General features: G+C 38.5%; 1 protein-coding gene across 1 annotated transcript in view; it reads left to right on the top strand.

Annotated features, from left to right (window-relative positions):
- Nucleotides 1–22,399, top strand: part of JMY (junction mediating and regulatory protein, p53 cofactor) — a 73,128-nt gene that overhangs the window by 19,342 nt on the left and 31,387 nt on the right. Inside the window, 3 exon segments of the mRNA XM_043919950.1 lie at nucleotides 6,412–6,585; nucleotides 18,417–18,567; nucleotides 22,067–22,236. Coding sequence (XP_043775885.1) covers nucleotides 6,412–6,585; nucleotides 18,417–18,567; nucleotides 22,067–22,236 — 495 coding nt within the window.

Genomic DNA, 22,399 nt, shown 5'->3' with positions numbered 1-22,399 from the left:
GAAATGATTCATTGTTGTTGCATAGAATAACAGAAGACTGTTTTACATATAGTAATGTATAGATTTCAGTGCTATCCTCTCAGGTCATCCCACCCTCTCTTCCCACTGAGTCCAAAAGTCTGTTCATTATGTCTGTGTCTCCTTTGCTACTCTGCATGTAGGATTGTCAGTACCATCTTTCCAGTTTCCATATATATGCATTAATATGTGATATTTGTCTTTCTTTTTCTGGCCTACTTCACTCTGTGTAATAGGCTCTAGTTTCATCCACCTCATCAGAAGTGACTTAAATGCATTCCTTTTTATGGCTGAGTAATATTCCACTGTGTATATATACCACAGGTTCTTTATCCATTCATCTGCCAATGAACATCTAGGTTGCTTCCATGTCTAAGCTATCATAAATAGTGCTGTAGTGAACATTGGGATACATGTGTCTTTTTTCCCCGATTATGATGCAGGACACCCAGAGCTGGTGCTCTGTGACAGTATGGAGGGATGGGGTGGGGAGGGAGGTGAGAGATGGGTACAGGATGGAAGGGACAAATGTATGCTTATGGCCAGTTCGTATTGATGTATGGCAGAAACCATCATAATATTGTAATTATCTTCCAATTAACATTTTAAGAAAAGAATAAGAGAAGACGACACTTCAAACTTCTTTTTTTTTGGTAGTCAGCTCACCTTTCCAATTTGCTTCAAATGCCAAATGACTGTACTAAGGTTGACCTTGAGTTCTTGGGCAGCTTCCTGTGTAGTTGTAAGAGGATCAGCTTCGATGATGCTCTCAGTGGATTGTTGTCAATTTCTAGTGGCTGGCCATTTCACTCCTCATCTTCAAGGCTCTTGTCTCTTTTGCAAAACTTCTTGAACCACCACTGCACTGTACATTCATTAGCAGTTCCTTGACCAAGTGGTATTGTTGATGGTGTGAGTTGTCTCTGCTGCTTTATGACCCATTTTGAACTCAGACAAGAAAATCGCTCCAATTTGTTTTTTGTCTAACATTTCCATAGTCTAAAATGTGTATAAACAGCTAGTAATAATTAATTAGCAAAAAGCATAAAGTGAGAAATGCATATTAAAATGGTGTATAACATAACATTTATTTAAGAATGTATTCCAGTATCAAATGACAAAGTTCAGCAATGCAAAACTGTAATTACTTTTGTACCAACCTAATATATCCTTTTAAACCCAAGACTTATTTTCAAAACTTTTTGATCTTATCCATGAAAAGTTTTATTTTTTAAATTAATTAATTTAATTGGAGGCTAATTACTTTACAATATTGTAGTGGTTTTTGCCATACATTGACATGAATCGGCCATGGGTGTACGTGTGTTCCTCATCCTGAACCCCCCTCCCACCTCCCTCCCCACCCCATCCCTCAGGATCATCCCAGTGCACCAGCCCTGAGCACCCTGTCTCCCAAGAAAACTTTTAATTTGTGATTTATTTTATAGTATGAATGAATCTTCGTTTGTCCAAGAGTAATTTCTTTACCTGTTTGTTTTGATCTTGGAAATTGTGTTGCAAATATTTTTCCCTTTGTCATTTATTTCTTGATTTAGTTATTTATGTCTGTAGCCAGTTGATTTTGCTGTTTGCATTTAAATTGTTGACCCTGCAAGAATTTATCTTGGCTTCCCTGGTGGCTCAGACGGTAAAGCATCTGCTTGCAATGCGGGAGACCTGGGTTCAATCCCTGGGTCGGGAAGATCCCCTGGAGAAGGACATGGCAACCCACTCCAGTACTCTTGCCTGGAGAATCCCTTGAATGGAGGAGCCTGGCAGACTACAGTCCATGGTGTCGCAGAGTCGGACATGACTGAGCTACTTCACTCAGGAATAAGATGGGATCCAACTCTCTTTTTTTCTGGGGAAATGACAGTTATCACAAATATTTCTTGAATGATTCTTGCTTATCATGCAGTAAACTTTCATATATCTGAACTCTTTATTACTTCACTGTACTCAATGTTTATATCAAATATTTATAATACCTGGGTAGGCCATTAACTTTCTCCACATTTACTCTTTATAAGAAAAAAAATTTTTTTTTTGCTATTTTGTCCTCTTATTTTCATGTGAACTTTAAAATTGGCCTTTTCCTGTGCCATAGAAGTATCAAGAGGTGTTTTGTTACCGTATGAAATTTATAGATTCATTCTTCCATTTATTTACATAGTCTTTTGGTACCATAACATTTTATTTACATGGCTCTTAATAGATTTAAGTTTATTCCTAGGTATTTTTCTGTTTTATTACAGATGGAATCCTTGCTGATTGTTTTGTATTTAATATGAAAGGGCTGTTGGTTTCTGCATATAAATTATAACAGCTTATTCTATTTCTATTGTGATTTTTCAAGTTATTCTAAATTGGACTGTAAATTGCCAGTTTGTAAATTAATAGAATTCTGTCAGAAGAACTGGAATATCTTCATTATGATTTCATCATTTCTTTGCAGTAGTAAAAGGCCAAATTATAATTTTTAAAAAACAAGCAAACATATCAGAATGAAAACAGTCAATTTGATTATTTTAATGGCAATTGCTTTTATTTTTTATTTGTTCAATATTTTTTGTTTATTCTTACTTATTAAATGTATTTGTGGGGAGTGGGGGGATTGCTTTTAAACATTCAGTTTCATTGAATGGCTCATGTGTTGGAGATAAGATCTGGCCAGTGCTGGAGAGAATGCCAGACTGACTGTGTCTCTTCAGACCTGTCTTCTAAAGATGAAGATCATTCTGTGGTTGGCTTCAGTAGTAACTGTTTTTTAGAATAGCTAAAAATGCTTTAATATGGAACTGAACCACGAGAAATGGGAATTTTGCCTTAATTTTGGTCTGAGTAGTGCTAATTGAGCTAAAATAAAATAATAGTTAAACAGTGAGAGAGTGAGGGAAAAATGATTTTAGATACAAGAAAAAATGTTACATAATTCTTACAGTTTTCAATTTGAAGATGCGCTACATAATTTGTGTGATTTACTGAGACTTTTATCTCACATTATAGTTAATGTGGGGGCTTCTCTGGTGGCTCAGACAGTAAAGAATCTGCCTGCAATGCCGGAGACCTGATTTCGCTTGTTGGGTTGGGAAGATCCTCTGGAGGAGGGCATGGCAACTCACTCCAGTATTCTTGCCTGGAAAATCCCCACGGACAGTGAAGCCTGGTGGGCTCCCGTCCATGGGGTCGCAGAGTCGGACACGACTGAGCGAAGCACACATAGTCAGTGTGGGCATAAATAAGGTGTTTACTGAAGCAGTGCTTCTCAAACTTTGCTGTGCATACTCATCACTCATTCTGATTCTGTGGGTCTGGAGTGGGCCCTGAGGTTCTTTATTTCTAACCAGTTTTCAGATGCTGCTGGTCCCAGACCATGCTTCAAGTAACCAGGTACTAAATGACCATCACTTTGATATGGTTTTCTAGATATGTTGAACTATGTAAACTAAATGTTAAACAGATCCTCTTGATCAAATGCATCATTCTTTTTTTTTTTCTATTCCATAGATGGTTTCCCTGCTTATTAGAAATGCTGCGTTTACTGACTCAGTGTGGTGTCCTGCTTACTAGTGCATATACTGTACCTCAAGGAGCATGATGACACTCTGCCACCCTCTTCCTCCCATCCAAATTTCAAATCTGTGACACTTCTTTTCATCTAATTTCTTAAGACTGGGTTGTTCTTCACCTCTAGGTGGTGTTCTGCACCTGTCTTCACTTCCCATCTTTCAAGATCCACTTCAAATCCTAGCTTTAGGACATCTGTTTCAGCTGCTTTAGCCCACTCTGAACCATCTTTTCTCTAAACTTTTAGTGTCTTTTACAATCAGTATTTTACTTCTGTCTCTTGGTTTGTTTTCCTAGTTAGATTGTAGACCAATTAAAGTGAAGGTGTAGCTTGGGGACATTTTGCCTTCCCTTTATGACCTCTCTTCATGGAAAAGTAAAAAACAGCTTGGACACTGTCTCTGAATCTGTAAACTTTGCTCTAAAAACCTGTTTCTATTTCTGTGTTCTTTGTATCAGTGAAGACCAAAGATCTTAGAGTCAAGGGGAAATCCAGTCTTTTAACAAGTCCAGTTGCTTTTATATTTTAAGCATTTCATGAATCCATGCTTTTCTCTTCCTCCAGTCTAAGCTTAAGAGCAGCTTTCATGGACCAACCTAGGAGACTATGAACTAACCTGTCTGCATCCACTCTGTTGCCCCTTGCAGTCCGTTCTCACCACTGTAGTATAACTCCAGTCTATCATGTATGTTAGTGTCTCCAGAATTGTCTTTCATATGTTGTCTTTTTCTGTTTACTCCAATTTACAAACCTTATTTTACGGTATCTAGGGACAAGTCACTATGTTTTTCTGACCCAGTCTTTCCTTTACATTTTGCCTGAAAGAAAGTGAAAGTGAGACTCTTTGCGACCCTGTGGACTATACAGTCCATGGAATTCTCCAGGCCAGAATACTGGAGTTGGTAGCCGTTCCCTTCTCTAGGGCATCTTCCCAACCCAGGAATCGAACCCAGGTCTCCTGCATTGCAGGTGGATTCTTTACCAGCTCAGCCACCAGGGAAGCCCCACTTTGCCTAATTAGTCCCTTTTTCCCTTCAGAATACAAGTCAAGATTCCTTTACTTGGGAAAGTATTCCTTAATGCTTCCCTGGAACCAGAGAGATTTTTGAAGGAAAAACAAAGCAAATCAACAAACCTTTGATGGCAATTCTTTGCTTTCAGCATAAAGCAAGATCGGCACTTGGTCAGGCCTTCTGTCTACATCTGTGTGTTATCAGCTGTTAAAATCACTGATGTTTGAATTAATTCTAGTAGGCCTGTATTAAAAACAAACAGCCAACAAAACCAGCCTACCAAAAACTGCTTGTTAACAAAGCAGAAAGACATTGATTGGTCTGATCACTTTAAAACACTAGAACTTAATAGGGGTGAAAATCAGTGTTAATTGGATATTATGGATTTATTTTTAATGATTTTTTGTTTTATTTAAAAAAAGCATGCATACAGTGAAGTATAAAAGTATGTCTTTAAATAGGTTTGTTATCATTTAAAAGTTAATACATTTTGTTTTATCACACTCAGGTTTACAGAAAAGTATTGTGTTTTTACGTTACATCTAATAAGTCATCAAACCTAAGGTTACCTAGATTTTGTCCTGTGTTATTTTCTAAGAGTTTTATAACTTTGTATCTTACATTTAGATCTGTGGTCCATTTTAAATGAATTTTTGTGAAAAGTTTAAGGTCTGTAGATTTCTTTTTCTTTCTTTCATACATGGATATCCATTTGTTTCAGTACCATTTGTTGGAAAGACTGACCTCTTCATTGAATTGTCTTTGCTCTTTTGTCAAAAGACTGCTTGACTGTTTGTGTGTGGGTTTGCTTTTAGATTCTTCCGTTGATCTCTTCTTTTACCAGTGTTACACTGTCTTGATTACTGTATCTTTTTTGGGGGGGCCACTTTTTTTTAATTGAAGGATAATTGCTTTACAGAATTTTGTGGTTTTCTGTCAGACATCAACAAGAATCAGCCATAGGTACACCCATGTCCTCTCCCTCCTGAACTTCCCTCCCCATTCCACCCTTCTAGATTGTCACAGAGTCGCTGTTTAAGTTCCCTGAGTCCTACAACAAATTCCCATTGGCTAGCTATTTTACATCTCACCCTTGCCCCCCTTCCCTGCCCCCGTGTCCATAGCTCTGTTCTCCACCTCTGTTTCTCCATTGCTGCCCTGAAAATAAATTCATCAGTATCGTTTTTCTAGATTCCATATATATGTGTCAGTATACCTTATTTGTATTTCTCATTCTGACTGACTTCACTCTGTATGATAGGCTCTAGGTTTAGTAACTAGTGAAGTTGAATGGAGCGTGTCAGTCTCCTAACTTTGTCGGTATTGTTCTATAGGTATTTTCTTGAAGAGACCTCTAGGCTTTCCCTTTCTATTGTTTTCCTCTATTTCTTTGCATGGTGACCAAAGCCATCCCCAAGGAAAAGAAATGCAACAAGGCAAAATGGTTGTCTGAGGAGGCCTTAGATAAATGATGGGGAAAAAAATTTATGTAAATATGGAGAAAGCTACTAGATGCTGGAAAAACTTTTTAGAGTTAAGGGTAGGCAGATAGCGTGGAATTCCAGAATACCAGAATATGCAGAGAACCGGAATAACCTGGAGACATAGTTAGAAAACGATGTGTCAGGCAGTGGTCTTGTAGTAAAACACGTGAGGCATGGAGGTGAGTGACGCAGGCGATCAATGCAAGCGATCATCCTCTCTTAATTCCGCATTTCAGGGTCCCAAAGTCCTGAGATGATAGCGGGTTTGCAAAAGTTTACAGGCTATCCCAGTTGGATTTCTTTGTGGTGAAACTTTCTTGTTCCACAGCTCCTGGATAAGCACAAGAATACGGAGAGCATGGTAGAGCTTCTGGACTTGTATCAGATGGAGGACGAAGCCTACAGCAGCCTTGCGGAAGCCACAACTGAACTCTATCAGTATTTACTGCAGCCATTCCGAGACATGCGAGAACTTGCTATGCTACGAAGACAGCAGATCAAGGTATTTTTTTTTTAAAACCTAAAATGCAGCCTACCTATTTCGTAGTTCTCAGTCTGGCTGGCTATGCATTTTAATTATTAGAGGAGCTTTTATAAATGTAGATATCTGGTCCATTGTTCCCAAAGATGCTAGTTTGGTAGTTTTGTGTTACACAGAGCCTGAATACCTCATTTTAAAAGCATCTGAAAAGGTGACTCTGCTGAATAGGAAGGGTTGAGAGGACCTTGTCTAGTCTAGTCCTAGACTTCTTTAGCAGGAGTTTTGGGAACATATGTTTTGGGAGGACCTCTTTAAAAGTTATATGGCTTTAATGGTAGAGCTTTAAACTTCATGACATTTGATTTTTGTGTGTAAAGTAATACTACATTTTTTGAGGTGAGTGTTAGGGGTTTGGTTTTATAGCTGACCTAAAATCAGTGTTGCTGTTTAATTGACATGAAAATATTGCTGAACTAGGATATTAAATTTTTTTTTGCATAATGGGTTAATTTTGAGCATTATTTAATAAATTTATATGTGAGAAATTACTAATTATTCTGAGAACCTTATGCTTGGGGGCAAGAATGAGTGTATATTTGAAAAAATACAATGTAAAGCATGTCTGTGTGTCTTTTTTCCTTTAATGAATCAACATGGAGCCATACAGACCATCACATAATTGGTATGTTCTTCTTTATTAATAATTTTGAAAAATATGGGCATTTTGAAAAAAAAAATGGCAGTTTTACCGTAAAACTTGGCATTTTGGCTAAAGTGATAAATAGTAACTAAGAATTTTTAGGCACTACAGTTTCCTTCAATTTTTAAAAATGAGCTGTAGAATTTTTGCCCATTGAAAACTTGACTGGAAGGCCAGGGATGAACTAGAAGACATGGAGGCCCCATCTTCTTCTAAACTAGGTTGCAGTGTAGAGCAGACATAATCTATACAGCTTAACATTGACTATCAGAGTCTATGTGAATTTTTGCTTTCATATTAATTATTATTATATCATGGTTTGTATAGGAGAAGGCAGTGGCACCCCACTCCAGTATTCTTGCTTGGAAAATCCCATGGACAGAGGGGCCTGGGGGGCTGCAGTCCATGGGGTCGCTAAGAGTTGGACACGACTGAGCCACTTCACTTTCACTTTTCACTTTCATGCATTGGAGAAGGAAATGGCAACCCACTCCAGTGTTCTTGCCTGGAGAATCCCAGGGACAGAGGAGCCTGGTGGGCTGCCGTCTATGGGGTCGCACAGAGTCGGACACGACTGAAGCGACTTAGCAGCAGCAGCAGCAGCAGTATGATTTATGCTGAGTATTAACATTAGCAAATTGATTGAACCGCCATGTCAGACTGTACTGTCCGCTAGCATCACTTACTACTTCATTTTTTTCTCCTGGGAAGAAGAATATAGGTGAGGAGGAACTGGCAATGTATTTTTTAAACTGGTAATATTTTCAGAGGTAAAAATGGTATTTTACTGTGTTGGTCCTCTGATGCCTCTCAACTATAATGATGAGCTAGAAAGAGAACAGGAACAAATTTGTGCCAAAAATTCAACTACTTAGATGAAATGGACACATTTCTTACAGAAATGCAAATAGTCAAAATAGGTTCAAAGGAAAATAGAAAAAATTTACTAGCTTGATATTAACAAAGTTGAATTCATAATTTAAAACCTTGAGGTAAGCATTATCCAAATCAAATGACATTACAGAGAAAAAGAAAACTACAGATAAATATCCCTTATGAATGTAGATATAATAATCTTTAATGTAGTATTGAAAAATAGGATTCAGTAATATACCATAACCAGGATTTATCTCAGAAAGACAAGATCGGTTTAACATTACAAAAAGTAACCAATGTAACTCACAATATTATCAATAAAGAAAAAAAATCAGTGTCTGTGGGTGCATAAATACATTTGATAAAGTTCATTGCCCATCCATGGTAAGATTTCAGCAAAGTAGGCAGAGAAGGGAACTTCCTTGACCTGACAAAAGTGAAAGTGTTAATCACTCAGTGGTGTCCTACTCTTTGCCCGCCAGGCTCCTCTGTCCATGGAATTCTCCAGGCAAGAATACTGGAGTAGGGAGCCATTCCCTTCTCCAGGGGATGGATCTTCCTGACCTGGGGATCAAGTTTGGGTCTCTTGCATTGCAGGCAGATTCTTTACTGTCTGAGCTACCAGGGAAGCCCATCCTTGACCCAATAAAGGATATTATGTAGAGCTCATTTAACATCATACGTGATGATGAATGATTGAATTCTTCCCCCACTAAGATTGGTAACAAGACAAAATTGTCTGCTCTCACAATTTTTTTTCACTATCTCTCTGGCATTGGGGAAAAAAGTAAAGCTTTTTGTAATTCATAGATTATGTGATCACATGTGAAAAATAAGAATCTAAAAAAGCTACTGGAAGTAATCTGTAAGTTTAGTTACAAGGTCAATATTTAAAAATTCAGTTGTATTTTCTGTCTTCTAGAAATCAAACTGAAATAGAAATTTTTAAAAATGCTTGAAATGTTTAAAGATAAATTTTATAAAATCATTTAAAGGACTGTGTACTGAGAAATTATAAAATTTTGCTGAGAGAACTTAAAGCATACCTAAATAAATGGGAGATAGACCATGGTAATAGATTGGAAGAAAATCTATTAACAGTAGTCAATAATGTTCACATGTCAGCTCTCAGTGGATCTGTAGATGCAAATTAAAATTCCAGTAGGGTGGTTACATAGTCAATTAGTTTTTCACAAAGGTACCAAAGCAATTCAGTAGGGGGAAAGAATAGTCTTATCAATAAATGTTGTGAGAACTGGATATCTATATAGAAAAAATGAACCCTAGTCTTCCTTATGTTACACCATATACAAAAATTAATTTGAATATATCTTAGACCAAAACATAAAGCTTAGAGTATAAAACTTTTATACGCAAACTGTGAAAGGTTTTACAGTCTTTGGGAAGGAAAGGCAAATATTTTTTTAGATAACAATGCAGAAAACTTGAGCCAAAAACTAATAAAAAGAATGATAAAAAAAAAAAAGAATGATAAATTGGACTTCACTAAAACTAAATATTTTACTATTTGAAAGATTAAGAAAATGAGAAGGCACGCCATACACTAAGACAAAATAACTTGTAATATCAATATATCTGAGAAAGGAACTGTGCAACTCAGTAAGATAAAACCCCCAAATTTTCAATATGAGCTAAATATTTAAAAGGACACAATGAAATGACCAATAATCACATACAGAGATGCCCAACACACTCACCTAGGAAATACAGATTGATACCAGAGGACGATATTGTACATACTCACCTAGGAAATAGAGATCGATACCAGAGTGCAACACTGTTACACATTCAGCTAGGAAATAACAGATCGATACCAGAGTGCAACACTGTTACACACTCACCTAGGAAATAGAGATCGATACCAGAGTGCGACACTGTACACACTCACCTAGGAAATAGAGACCGATACCAGAGTGCGACACTGTACACACTCACCTAGGAAATAGAGATCGATACCAGAGTGCGACACTGTACACACTCACCTAGGAAATAGAGACCGATACCAGAGTGCGACACTGTACACACTCACCTAGGAAATAGAGACCGATACCAGAGTGCGACACTGTACACACTCAGCTAGGAAATAGAGATCGATACCAGAGTGCGACACTGTTAAACACTCAGCTAGGAAATAGCGATTGATACCAGAGTGCGACACTGTACACACTCAGCTAGGAAATAGAGATCGATACCAGAGTGCGACACTGTTAAACACTCAGCTAGGAAATAGCGATTGATACCAGAGTGCGACACTGTACACACTCAGCTAGGAAATAGAGATCGATACCAGAGTGTGACACTGTACACACTCACCTAGGAAATAGAGATCGATACCAGAGTGTGACACTGTACACACTCACCTAGGAAATAGAGATCTATACCAGAGTGCGACACTGTACACACTCACCTAGGAAATAGAGATCGATACCAGAGTGCGACAGTGTTACACACTGATTATTCAAGTGAGTGTAATGAAATATTTGGCCCTCCCAAATGGTAATGAGGATGTAGAGTAACTGGAATATTCATACATTCTAATAGGATTTTAAAGTGGTACAGCCACTTGGGAAAACTGCTTGACAATTTCTTCAAAAATTAAACGTATACAGTTGATCTTTGAGCAGCCCTTGGGTGTGGTTCCTGTACCTGCCATTTATACCAGAATTCTCAGGTGTTTAATGGCAAAATAGCTTTCCAGATCCATGGTTCCCCATCTGTGGATTCAACAACAGCAGATCTTATAGCACTGTAATATTTGTCGGGGAAAAAAATCTGCATAGAAGTGGACTCAGGCAGTTCAAACCTGTGTTGTTCAAGAGTCAGCTGTACATATCTTACAACTCAGCTGTTTGTCTCCTAGTTACTTATGCAAGAGAAATGAAAACATCTGTTCACAAAAGAAAAAACTTGCCAGTGTTTGTGCCGACTGGATTCCCAGTAGCCCCAAACTGGAACAGCTCAAATAACCATCAATAGGTGAATGAGTAAATAAAATGTGGTATATCCATATGATAGAATAATATTCGACAATACAAAAGGTAGTCTTCCCTGGAGGCTCCGTGGTAAAGAATCCACCTGCCAATGCAGGAGACCCAGGTTAAATCCCTGGGTCGGGAAGGTCACCTGGAGAAGGAAATGGCAACCCTCTCCAGTATTCTTACCTAGAAAATTCCATGGACAGAGGAGCCTGGCGGGTTACAGCTCATGGGTTCACAGAGTCAGACGTGACTTAACAGCTAAACAACACAAGACACAGCAGCATAGACACGCCTCAGAGTCGTGCTGAGTTGAAGAAGCCAGATACAAGAGAGTATATGCTGCGTGAAGGGATGGATGGCACAGTGGTATTGGAATATTTTGGAGGTGACAAATGTTTTGTATCATGATTGTAGTGGTTGTTTCTTGGGTTTATAGCAATCAAAACTCATCGAGTCACATACTTTAGATGGATTGATTCACTTGATTTTATGTAAATTAATTAAGTCCTGATTAAACAGCTTAGAAAAAGTTGTGCTGAGCGAAAGATGCCAGACACAGAGTATAAACTACGCCTCCATTTACATGGAATTCTAGAAAATTGTTCTGAAGAGTTGTTGCCTGTGGTGGGGCCAGGGAGATTCTCTGAGAGGAAGCAGATGTAACAGAATCCTTTGGAGAGATTGATGTGCTTTAAATCTTGATTATGGTAGCTGTTATCGTGGCTATAAAACTTTGTCAAAATTTATGTTTAAAACATGGGTACATTTTGTTGTATATAAATTATAACTCAGGTGATTTTTAAAAAGAGGAATGAGCAAAATGTACAGGTTTATGTAGAGACAAGATGAGGCGATCAGCATAGCCTGAAGACATATGGTAAAAGAGGGATTAGTGAGCGTCACTATTGAAGAATAAGAATTCAGTAGGAAGTGAGTACATATGTTTGTATTAGAGATTGGAATTGAGAATATCCCATATATATAAAAATAGGAATGGTATAATAAACAGGCATAGTACTTGGATTTTTAGACACAGTAAATTATTCAAACCTTAGTGAGTCACCAACCCAGCACCATCTGTGGAGGCCAGTAAGTGGCATGGCTGGGACTGAAACACATTTGACTGCAAAGCCTCTTCTATTAGTTTTTCCACAGGGTATGAATTGTTTCGTATGCCTCAGGTCTAAGGATTTGTAGGAGAGAAGGTATGGTCAGGACCTAGAAAGCTGTATCATCCTATGGAATTTGACCTTTATTCTTTAGCCTCATCCCTTTCAGAAGCTCCCAGACTTCAATGTACTGATTCATTAACATGTGAAAAATGTGACACCCCCCCCACACCCCCCCCCCCCCCCCCCGCCGCCCCGACTGGGAGCATCAGTATCACTTCAAACCTTGTTAGAAACAAAAATTCTTAGGCCTTACTTCAGATACCCTTAACCGAAACTAGGGAAGAGCTCAGCCATCTTTGTTGTAACAAGTCTTCCCGGTCAGTATGACACGCTGTAAAGTTGAGAACCACACGTCTAATAGAATCTGAAACAGCTGAGGTGCGGAGCGCACTAAATTGTAAGATACATTCACTTTGGGCCTCAGTTTTCTCATCCATAAAACAGAAATTAAATGAGATGATCCTTGGGGAATTCCCTGGTGGTCCAGTGACTAGGACTGTTCACTGCTGGGGGCCAGGGTTTGATCCCTAGTTGGGGAGCTAAGATCACATAAGCCATACAGCACGCCCCCCACCCCAAAAGAGAGGGAAGCTTAAATAAATAAGTAAAAGTAAATAAACTAGATGATCCTCTCTAGATTTTTAAACCCGATGTCTTAATGAGTCACAGTGAGTTCACCTACTGATAGTCTTCCTGGATTAACCATAAGCACTTCAAACACATTGTCCAACTTATTTTTAATAACTTGCTGAAAGTACATAAGTTAAAAACTAGAAGGCACCCTCAGCTTTTTCCTCCCCTTTGCAGCCAGTCATATCATTTTGCAATTGGACTATTTTCTGGTTGTAATTCGAATATACTCTTCGTCCTCCACCCCTCCCCTCCCCCAGGGAAATCTGTAGGTGTCTTTGTGTGAAATAGAAAAAGCCCATCTCCACACTATTCGAGCAGACAAGCGGGCGTGTGCAGCAGTACAGATGGCTTGGCCACCCCCTGGTTTTGTGCAGCAGGCGGTTTTTACATCACTGGACCACTGTATACTCTGCTGTGTACATTGTGAAATAGATAGTGCTTGTTTTTGTTGTTCAGTTGGTAAGTTGTGTCCAACTCTTTGTGACCCCATGGAGCCCACCAGAATCTGTCCATGGGATTCTCAGGCAAGAGTACTGGAGTTGGTTGCCTTTCTTCTCCAGGATATCTTCCCAACCCAGGTATCGAATCCACATCTCCTGCTTGTCAGGAGGGTTCCTTACCACTGGGCCACCTGGGAAGCCCCACTAATACATTATATGTATGCACTATACATATAGTGCTTACCACTGTACATTAAGATACTTATCTCTCACCTGAACTATTTATTGATTTCCTTATCTTTAGATGCCTTTTACCTTCAAAAATGCATCATTTCATACTCTTTCCTGAGGATATTACATTTAACATTTACTTTGAATGTAAAAATGCATGAAATACATGATGCCGAATCTAATTATATCATCCTGTTAATCAGGAGTCATATAACTCCTGGGCCTGGAAAATTCGCATTAAGATCACCACTACATCAGTATATTCACAAGTTTATCTGCATTTGTTTTACCCAAGAATCAGAGTGCTTTTTTAAAAATTACTATCTCAACAATAGAAGATACTTAAGTGTTTCATATAAAACCCAGTATCCAAGCTAGTGATGTACTTTATAATAAGTAATTCCTTGCCAAGAAATCTGTTTATAAACTAGTCTCACTATCCTAGCTACCTAAACCGACACATACTTTTTTCCATGTTAATAACAGACACTGTTTTCTTTCTGGCCCTGAAATTGACAACAGAGGAGTCACTGTTTTTAGCACACGACCCAGCTGACCAGTGCTGTACCTCTTCAGATTCGCCAAGTTAGGAAAAGAACTCAGTATCCTAGCTTAACTTCGGTACAATAAACTATAATCACATTTTTAAACAGTAGGCTGTAGTGTTAGCTACTGAGTTTTAGAATCAGTTGAAAAACCAGCATTTAAAAACATAGCATGTTTCTCTTCTGTGTATTTGGGTATATATGTGCGATGAAGGTAAAGATAATCCAGCAACAAAGTACAGGTTATCGCCAAATACCAGATTTTTCCTATTTTTTTATTTCTCATTTCTGTACAGTGTTTAACTATGCAAGTGAAAGTTTCTGTCTTCATGATCTGAGTTAAGATTTTTGAGTGATGAGCACTGCTCGTTCTGTTTATTACATTTTCTGTTCCATAGTTGTGTTTGTTGGGATCAAACCAGTTATTTCAACAGAGAACCATATGTATGGTTCTATAAAGAACCACAAGGCAGCTCTCAGGTACCAGAGTTAATTGCAGAAATGGCCACCACTCCTAGGAGTGGGGGTTACAAAGGGAAAAGGTGGAAGGATAGGCCCTATGAAGCTGACCTCTGAGGAAGAAGACACTGCTGTTTGTGCCAGTGTGACTGATGGCAGTGGAGAGAACCAGCTCCCTGGGGATAAAGCACTGATGGACTGGTGCTGCTTTGTCTTGGGCACACACAGTGAGGCCAGTTCTGCAGAGATTTAAAAAACTGCAGGCTCGTTTCTGTTAACTTCTTAAAGAAGGTACTGGGTGCTGGGATTAAAGAGCGAGACTGGAATGATGAACACAGGAACAGCAAACAGGAAAAGCCAAGTGACACAGATAGGAAGACGCAAGGTGCCTCTTTCCTTCAACTCTGAAATCTCCTCCAGCCCTTCCTCCTGGCAAAGGCTGAATGTGGTTTCAGAGCCCGAATCCTAGCATCACAAGGCAGAAGGTTGAACTTGGAGGTGATAGAATCCAAATACATTTTGACTTTCAAAGTCAAGGAAAATCTGTAGCTAAGCTAAATTACAGTCTTAGGTATAATAAACAGATGGAGTTTAGTCATGTCATTGAAAGGGACTTCTGTCATAACGTGCTGAATAAGAATTTAAATTTTGCTGCAGTGATCAATTTAGTAAATCTTTTTTTCATATTTGTGAATCTTTTGCTTTTTAGCTTTTTTAAATTGCAACAGATAAAAGCACAAAACCTTGATGGTTTTATTACAGAAAACAAGTTTTCTAGAATCTTAAAAGCAAACAAGTCTAAATGCCACGTACTGCTGAGAATGCCACAGTGGTTTCCAGTTGCTTGTCATGTGCAGTATAAGCTCCACAGCCTCCTCATGGTGATCATAGCCTACTTGTCTAGTCTTATCTTCCTCTGCCTTCATCTGTTTTACCTAGACTCCAGGTAGGCTGGACTGCTCTTGTCCTTTACCATACATTGAACTTAACTTGCTTCAAGGCTTTGCTCAGCATGCATTTTGGGTGGTTCTCTTTTCCCATATGCTCCCCATGTAACTGTCAGAATCCTACCCCTCCTTCATATCCCTCTGCAGTTTGTGGACTTCATTAAAGTTTGTTTGTCCTGATCTAAACAGCTAAATGTGTTCAAAGATTATGGTATCATAAATTACTTTTCAGAAAAGGTTTTAATCAATTTGTAGTTCCACCAGCAGTATATTATGTGTGTCTTGTCTCACCGTGACCTCACTAACCCTAGTTGGTCTTGTTTTTAATTTTTGCTTAATAAATTTGCTTAGTAATTTTTCTAAATGATTTGTCACCCTACCATCTAAAAACAAACTAAAAACAATCAGAAGGTGTGTGTTCATGTCACGTTGGGGTCAGAGAGACTTTTTTTAGGGGCTTCCCTGGTGGCTCAGATGGTAAAGCGCCTGTCTGCAATGCAGGAGACCCAGATTCGATCCCTGGGTTGGGAAGATCCCCTGGAGAAGGAAATGGCAGTCCACTCCAGTGTTCTTGCCTGGAGAATCCCATGGACAGAGGAGCGTGGTGGGCCACAGTCCATGGGGTTGCAAAGAGTTGGACAGGACTGAGCGATTCCACTTCCTTTTCATCTAAAAACAGCTGTTTTGTGTCCTCTTCCTCCCCTCCTCTCTACCAGCTTATTTCTCACTGGGCTCTTTCTTTTTCTCTCTTTATTTTATATTGGGGTGTAGTTGCTTCACAAAGTTGTGTCAACTCTCAGGTGTGCAGCAGAGGGGTTCCATTGTACACGATACATGTATCTGTTCTTTCTCAGAGAAAGAACACGTATCTGTTTCTCTTCATAACTGGGTTCTTTCTTCACAGGAGAAAGCTTAGGTTCTCCCTCTCAACCTGCTCTATGACCTGCCATTAAAATAAAGCATAGTGCCTACCCTTCATAAGCCTTATTCTCGTCTCCTATTCACTTAACACAGATTTCTGTAAAGAGAGTACTTACACATGTCTCTGTATCTCTGTCCTCCTTAAAAACATGTATGGAAGTGGATTTTTATTCACTATTTCAGGAAATATTTTAGAGTACCTAGTTCATGCCAGGCAGTGTGCTAGTGAAGAGCAAGCAAGCAGAGATACTGTGCATTCTTTGCCCTCACGGAACATTCAGAGTGGGAAGCAGGTGATATAAAATAAAAAGTGAGTGTGATAAGAGATAAGAAGGAAAGGTATTTATTACACTGAAGAGCTTATACCAGCTATAACATTGAGTCAGGGAAGATATCCATGAACCAGAACTGAGCTGAGATCTGAAGATATGGTGTGAATTAATAGGCAGAAGGAGTTTGCCAGTACTCCAGAACTGTTGTTGCCAAGTTCATGCTGTTAGGTCCATGAATACTGGTGTTGTATCTACTTGACCTCTAAGCAATGCTTGATAGAGTTGATTTCTCCTCCATTGACTCTTCCTACTTATGTGATTGTGGTTCCTTACATGAAATGATTCACTGTCATTGCTTTAAATGTCTTCTACTGTGTCAAGGGTGTGTGTATGCTTCAGGCTCCTCTGTCCATGGGATTCTCCAGGTGAGAATACTGGAGTGGGTTGCCATGCCATCCTCCAGGGGATCTTCCCAACCCAGGGATCAAACCCACAGTTCTTATGTCTCCTGCATTGGCAGGTGGGTATTTTACCACTGGCACCACCTAGCAAGCCCAGGTGTCAAGGGTACCCAAGCTTATATCTCTGGACATGACCTGCAGAGTTAAACTTAACATATATAAAATGAAATTCTTGGCGTTCCATGTACATGTTTTTTCTCGGTAGCCCTGGAATCATTTTTTCCCTCTATTTGGAAGCCTGTTTCTTTAAAGAGCAGTATATTGTTGCTTCGAGGCTAAACCAAATCTTTTGACTTCTGTTCCTTTAGTTGTACTGTTTAAAGAGTATGGCCTTCAGTATTTCTATTTTAGAAATCTGCTTACTTGATCAGTTTTGTTTTTTTTTTAAGTGTGCCAGGGAAGGGCTAACATTTTTCACTATAAAGTTTTTCCCCGTCATCCTGATATTGGTGTTACTGACTTAACTGCTTAATCTTTAATCTCTTTCTTGGTATGTGGTAAAACACTACAGAGTATACAGAGGGTCTGTGGCTGTTTTTCCTGAACTGTACCTTTATTCCATATTGACATACCTGTGTAGTGCTTATGTGTACTTTGATATTAATGTTGTTACTTCTGCGACATGCACCTGGCACTGTCTCTGTCTGTTATCTGATTTTCAACTTTTCCTTTGTCCTGTCATTTTAGCTGTGGCTCTTATAAATAATACATAGCCAGCTTTTCCCTGTTACTTACTTATTCCAGAGTCCTTCAGTAGGCAGATAGGCTTATTTTTTATATACTGTCAACCTTATTTATTTATGTCAATGATTAAATAAGCACTTTATTGGCACAAATAATTCTTAACCTAAAAATATAATTATCATAAAGGAGGAAATAAAAATGTTTCAGCACCCCGAAATAATCAGTCAAACATTTTGTTCTATGTTCTTCATTTATATATATATATATATATAAGAGAGAAGGATGAAGAATCCAATAGAGGAAGAAAAGGGAAACAGGTTTCTATATTAACTGTTTTCAACATTATTGTTAATTTAATTGTTTTGTAAATTGATAGCATTTCCTCAAGAGCAGAGAAAAGCAATTATTCTTTTAGTACTGAGAGTGCCTGACACACAAACATTCAGTAGATGTTTAAGGAATGAGTAAGAGGAAGAAATGATTTTTTCAGTTTTTCTTTTTTCTCTCTAAAGATTTCTATGGAAAATGACTACCTGGGCCCCCGAAGAATTGAAAGTCTCCAGAAAGAGGATGCTGACTGGCAGCGGAAAGCCCACATGGCCGTGCTGTCCATTCAAGATCTTACTGTCAAATACTTTGAAATAACAGCTAAAGCTCAAAAAGGTGAGTTTCCCAGTAAAATCATCCTTGTTAGGTATTTTTAAAGGTGAGTGGAGGGTTTTTTTCCTTAATGAGTGGTTTAAATATTTTGTGTTCACAATAGTTATAGAAAAGTACATAAAGACCATTCAATCCTAGCAGTTAAAGAAGACCACTATTAACAAGTTAAGGTATATCCTTTCAGTCTTTTTCTAGGCATTATGTGTTAACATATACTCACCTTTAAAATAATAAAAAATAATGGGTATCGTGAGCAGATTTCAATTCTGACAATAAATGTTTGAAGTTACAGAGCTCACAGCTTAAAGGCAAAATTCCCAAGAAAACTGCCTTCCCTTTAGACACTACTTGGGGTGTCCATAGGCCATCTGTATTTGTAAACAGTAGGCTACAAATTTAGCGGTTTTGCTACAGCCCTTTTAAGTTTGAAAAATTCACTACAGTGACTCACGGAAATCAGGAAAACATAGTTCCCATTACAATTTATAAAAGATAGAAATCAAGGGTTTCCCTATGACTCAGTGGTAAAGCATCCGCCTGCCAGTGCAGGGGACACGGGTTCTATCCCTGATTTTTGGAGAGCCCGCACACCGCAGAGCAGCTAGCCCCATGTGCCACGACTGCAAGCCTGAGCTCTAGAGCCGGGGAGCTGCAGCCCCTGAGGGCCGCCCGTCCCAGAGCCTGTGCCCCGCAGTCAGGGAAGCCGCCTCCGTGAGTGCAGCTCCAGTGACCGCAACGGGAGGGCAGCCCCCGCTCGTGCACCTGGAGGAAAGCCCGCACAGCGGCGCCGCTCAGCACAGCCAGAAACAAACCGGGAGGCTTCTTTAAGAAACACAGAAATAAGCCAGATGAAGAGATACAGACAAGCTCTGTCTGTCCAGGTACATTTCTTCCAACTCCCTTCCATAGGGGACCACAGAAATCTTTCCACCACTCTCTGAGAAGCAGTTTGAATTATTCATATTCATATAGAGCATTCTGTATTCATAATTTTCTGCATTACCTTCATATTCCTGAGCTGTTGGAAAATAATTTCCAGTGAAGTGAGCAGCAGGTAGGTGAAAGAATACATTCTGTCAAAAGCTGTTGGTAGACAAAGTATTGACTAGCTCTTATAGTAGGTAGCAACATGAGACTAAATTAGGACAGGAACTGCTCTATATACATAGTCCTTAAGTGGAAAGCGAGAGAAAAGGCTCCAGACTATTTTTGCTTTTACAGAATGTTTGGCTTTATTAAGTTGTGATTATGCTGCTGCTGCTGCTAAGTCGCTTCAGTCGTGTCCAACTCTGTGCAACCCCATAGAGGGCAGCCCACAAGGCTCCGCCGTCCCTGGGATTCTCCAGGCAAGAACACTAGAGTGGGTTGCCGTTTCCTTCTCCAATGCAGGAAAGTGAAAAGTGAAAGTAAAGTCGCTCAGTCATGTCCGACTCTTTGCGACCCCATGGACTGCAGCCTACCAGGCTCCTCCGTCCATGGGATTTTCCAGGCAAGAGTACTGGAGTGGGTTGCCATTGCCTTCTCCTGTGATTATAGATTCAGGTAAAAATGAGGGAAGTTGCAGACTCAGTATTTAAGCAACTAGTTTAACTTTCCTTGATTTAAAGCCACCAAAACTCCTCAGTTTCACATATCTGTGTTGAAGGTGTTGATAATGCCACCATGCCTATTCTATAGGATTGCTAGGCAGATAAATAGAATACATGGGAAAAGTACTTTGAAATTAACGTAGCATTGTGTTAATATGAGTGATTGTGGTTGTGTGTGCATGAGGGAGAGAAGAAACAAAACAGACCATGTATTTGGTTAATATTGCTATGTAAAGTAAGAAAAACACTTGAATATATATTATCCTCTCATTTAATTTCCACAAGTCTTCCAAGGAGGTACTGTATTTCCTTTATGTTTATCATTCAAGGGAATTTAGCCCAAGAACAGTTAAGTTTCTGCCTTAAGTTACATGTTGATGGGTACAAGGGGGAATTTAACTCCAAGCTGTCTCCTAACCTCCTGCTGATGTTTTTTACCCTACAGAACACTGCTATATTGATACTACAGTTGCATAAATATTGTCATACATTTTTTGAAGAGATAGGCAGAGATTTAAAATGGCAGAATCATTTGATATGTAGGCAACATAAGTAGATGTTATTTGTTAAACCCTAAAATTAAGGATCAGATCAATGTTCAAATATGTTAGCATTTAAAGGCCACAGAAAAACAGAGAAACCAAAAGAACTATATTGAGAGATGATTCTGAGTAAGTAGATTGCTCATTTGTCATAAGAACTCAATAGATTTTTAAGACTAAATCAAGAAATAGTAATGTCCTTGAATGCAGGTAATTAGCAAGAGCAGGTTCCAAGTTGGTTGCATTTGGTCACTGGGACTAAGGGTGGAGGGAGGGAGGAGAGCCCGAGAAGTTGTTCTTTTCCACTATCAGCTTCTCTGTACAATTTTAATTTTTAAGTATGTTCTAGTATTATTGTAAAAATATTTTTAAATTTCATGAAATTCTGAGGCAGATGTTACTGAGACACTTTTTGCAAAGAGAGTTATGTAGTTGCAATACAAAAGTATTAATCACTTAACCTCTGAGCATAAGAAACTACGAGAGAATGTATATTGACCTAAAGACTATATTAAATACTTCATAATAAGATTACCTGCCTCTTTTATGATAATTAAAGCATGTTTCTGACCTGTTAAGCAGAAGGGACATAGAATGGTTGGATTCATTGTATAAGGACCCAAGATGAGCCAACACCAAACAGTTAACTGATATCAGTTAAAACTTATTTAACTAGAAGATATTATCTGTTTGATTGCCAAGAAATGTTTCCTGGATGAGGCCTCTGTTGTGGCAAACTGGAAGTTTTTCCTTTTTTGTGTGGTGGCCAGAAGTTGGGTGTCTTCCTTGGGGCTTAACTGAACTCCAACAGTAACCTTAGCAGCATAAACTTCATGATAATGTCTAGACACTTATTTCACTCTATATCATATCATTAAATTACTTTTGGAGAGGGCAAAAAGTACATGAATTTAAATAATTTTTAAATAACCTTTAATAGTTATTTCAATAGTTATTTCTGATTTCAAATAACATACCTCAGAAAAGATATGAACCTTCACAGAATAAAGTTTTATAGAAACTTTGAAATTTAATAATACTGGAAAATGTGAAAAGAATATTTTTAAGTAAGTTTTAAAGTTAACCTGAAAACTAAGTTTCATCTTCAGAAAGTTATTTCTCAGGATGATTATTTAAAATTCTCATTGGAGACTTAGAATCTAAGATAGTATTGATTTATCTAGTTTATAGGTATTTTATCATGTTATAGGTAATCTGTCATGAACTGGTACAGGTAATTTATCATGAGGGTAGGATTTGTGTGCTTATCTTTGAGTGGGTGATCATTGCAATCTTAAGATTTCCAAATTCTTTAGTATCAAGTTGTTTCATGTCTTAATGTCTCAATGTCCTTTTTAAAATTATCAATAGCTGTGTATGATCGAATGCGAGCAGATCAAAAGAAATTTGGTAAAGCGTCATGGGCAGCAGCCGCTGAACGTATGGAAAAACTTCAGTATGCAGTTTCTAAGGAGACTTTGCAGATGATGAGAGCTAAGGAGATCTGTTTGGAACAGAAGAAACATGCTCTAAAAGAAGAGGTAACAAAAACCATGAGAAAAACATATAAAAAATTATTTTTAATTAAGGTGTGCTATATTTGGTACAAGACTTAAATTTCTCTGACCCTCTGGGCAGCACTATCTTGAGGTGATGATAACTTTCACAATGGGGCCTATGATAGAATTGGAGTTATCATAATTT

The sequence above is a fragment of the Cervus elaphus genome, chromosome 12, assembly GCF_910594005.1.
Source record: "Cervus elaphus chromosome 12, mCerEla1.1, whole genome shotgun sequence".
NCBI classification, from domain to species: Eukaryota; Metazoa; Chordata; class Mammalia; order Artiodactyla; family Cervidae; genus Cervus; species Cervus elaphus.
This window is presented reverse-complemented; position numbering and strand designations above follow the sequence as displayed.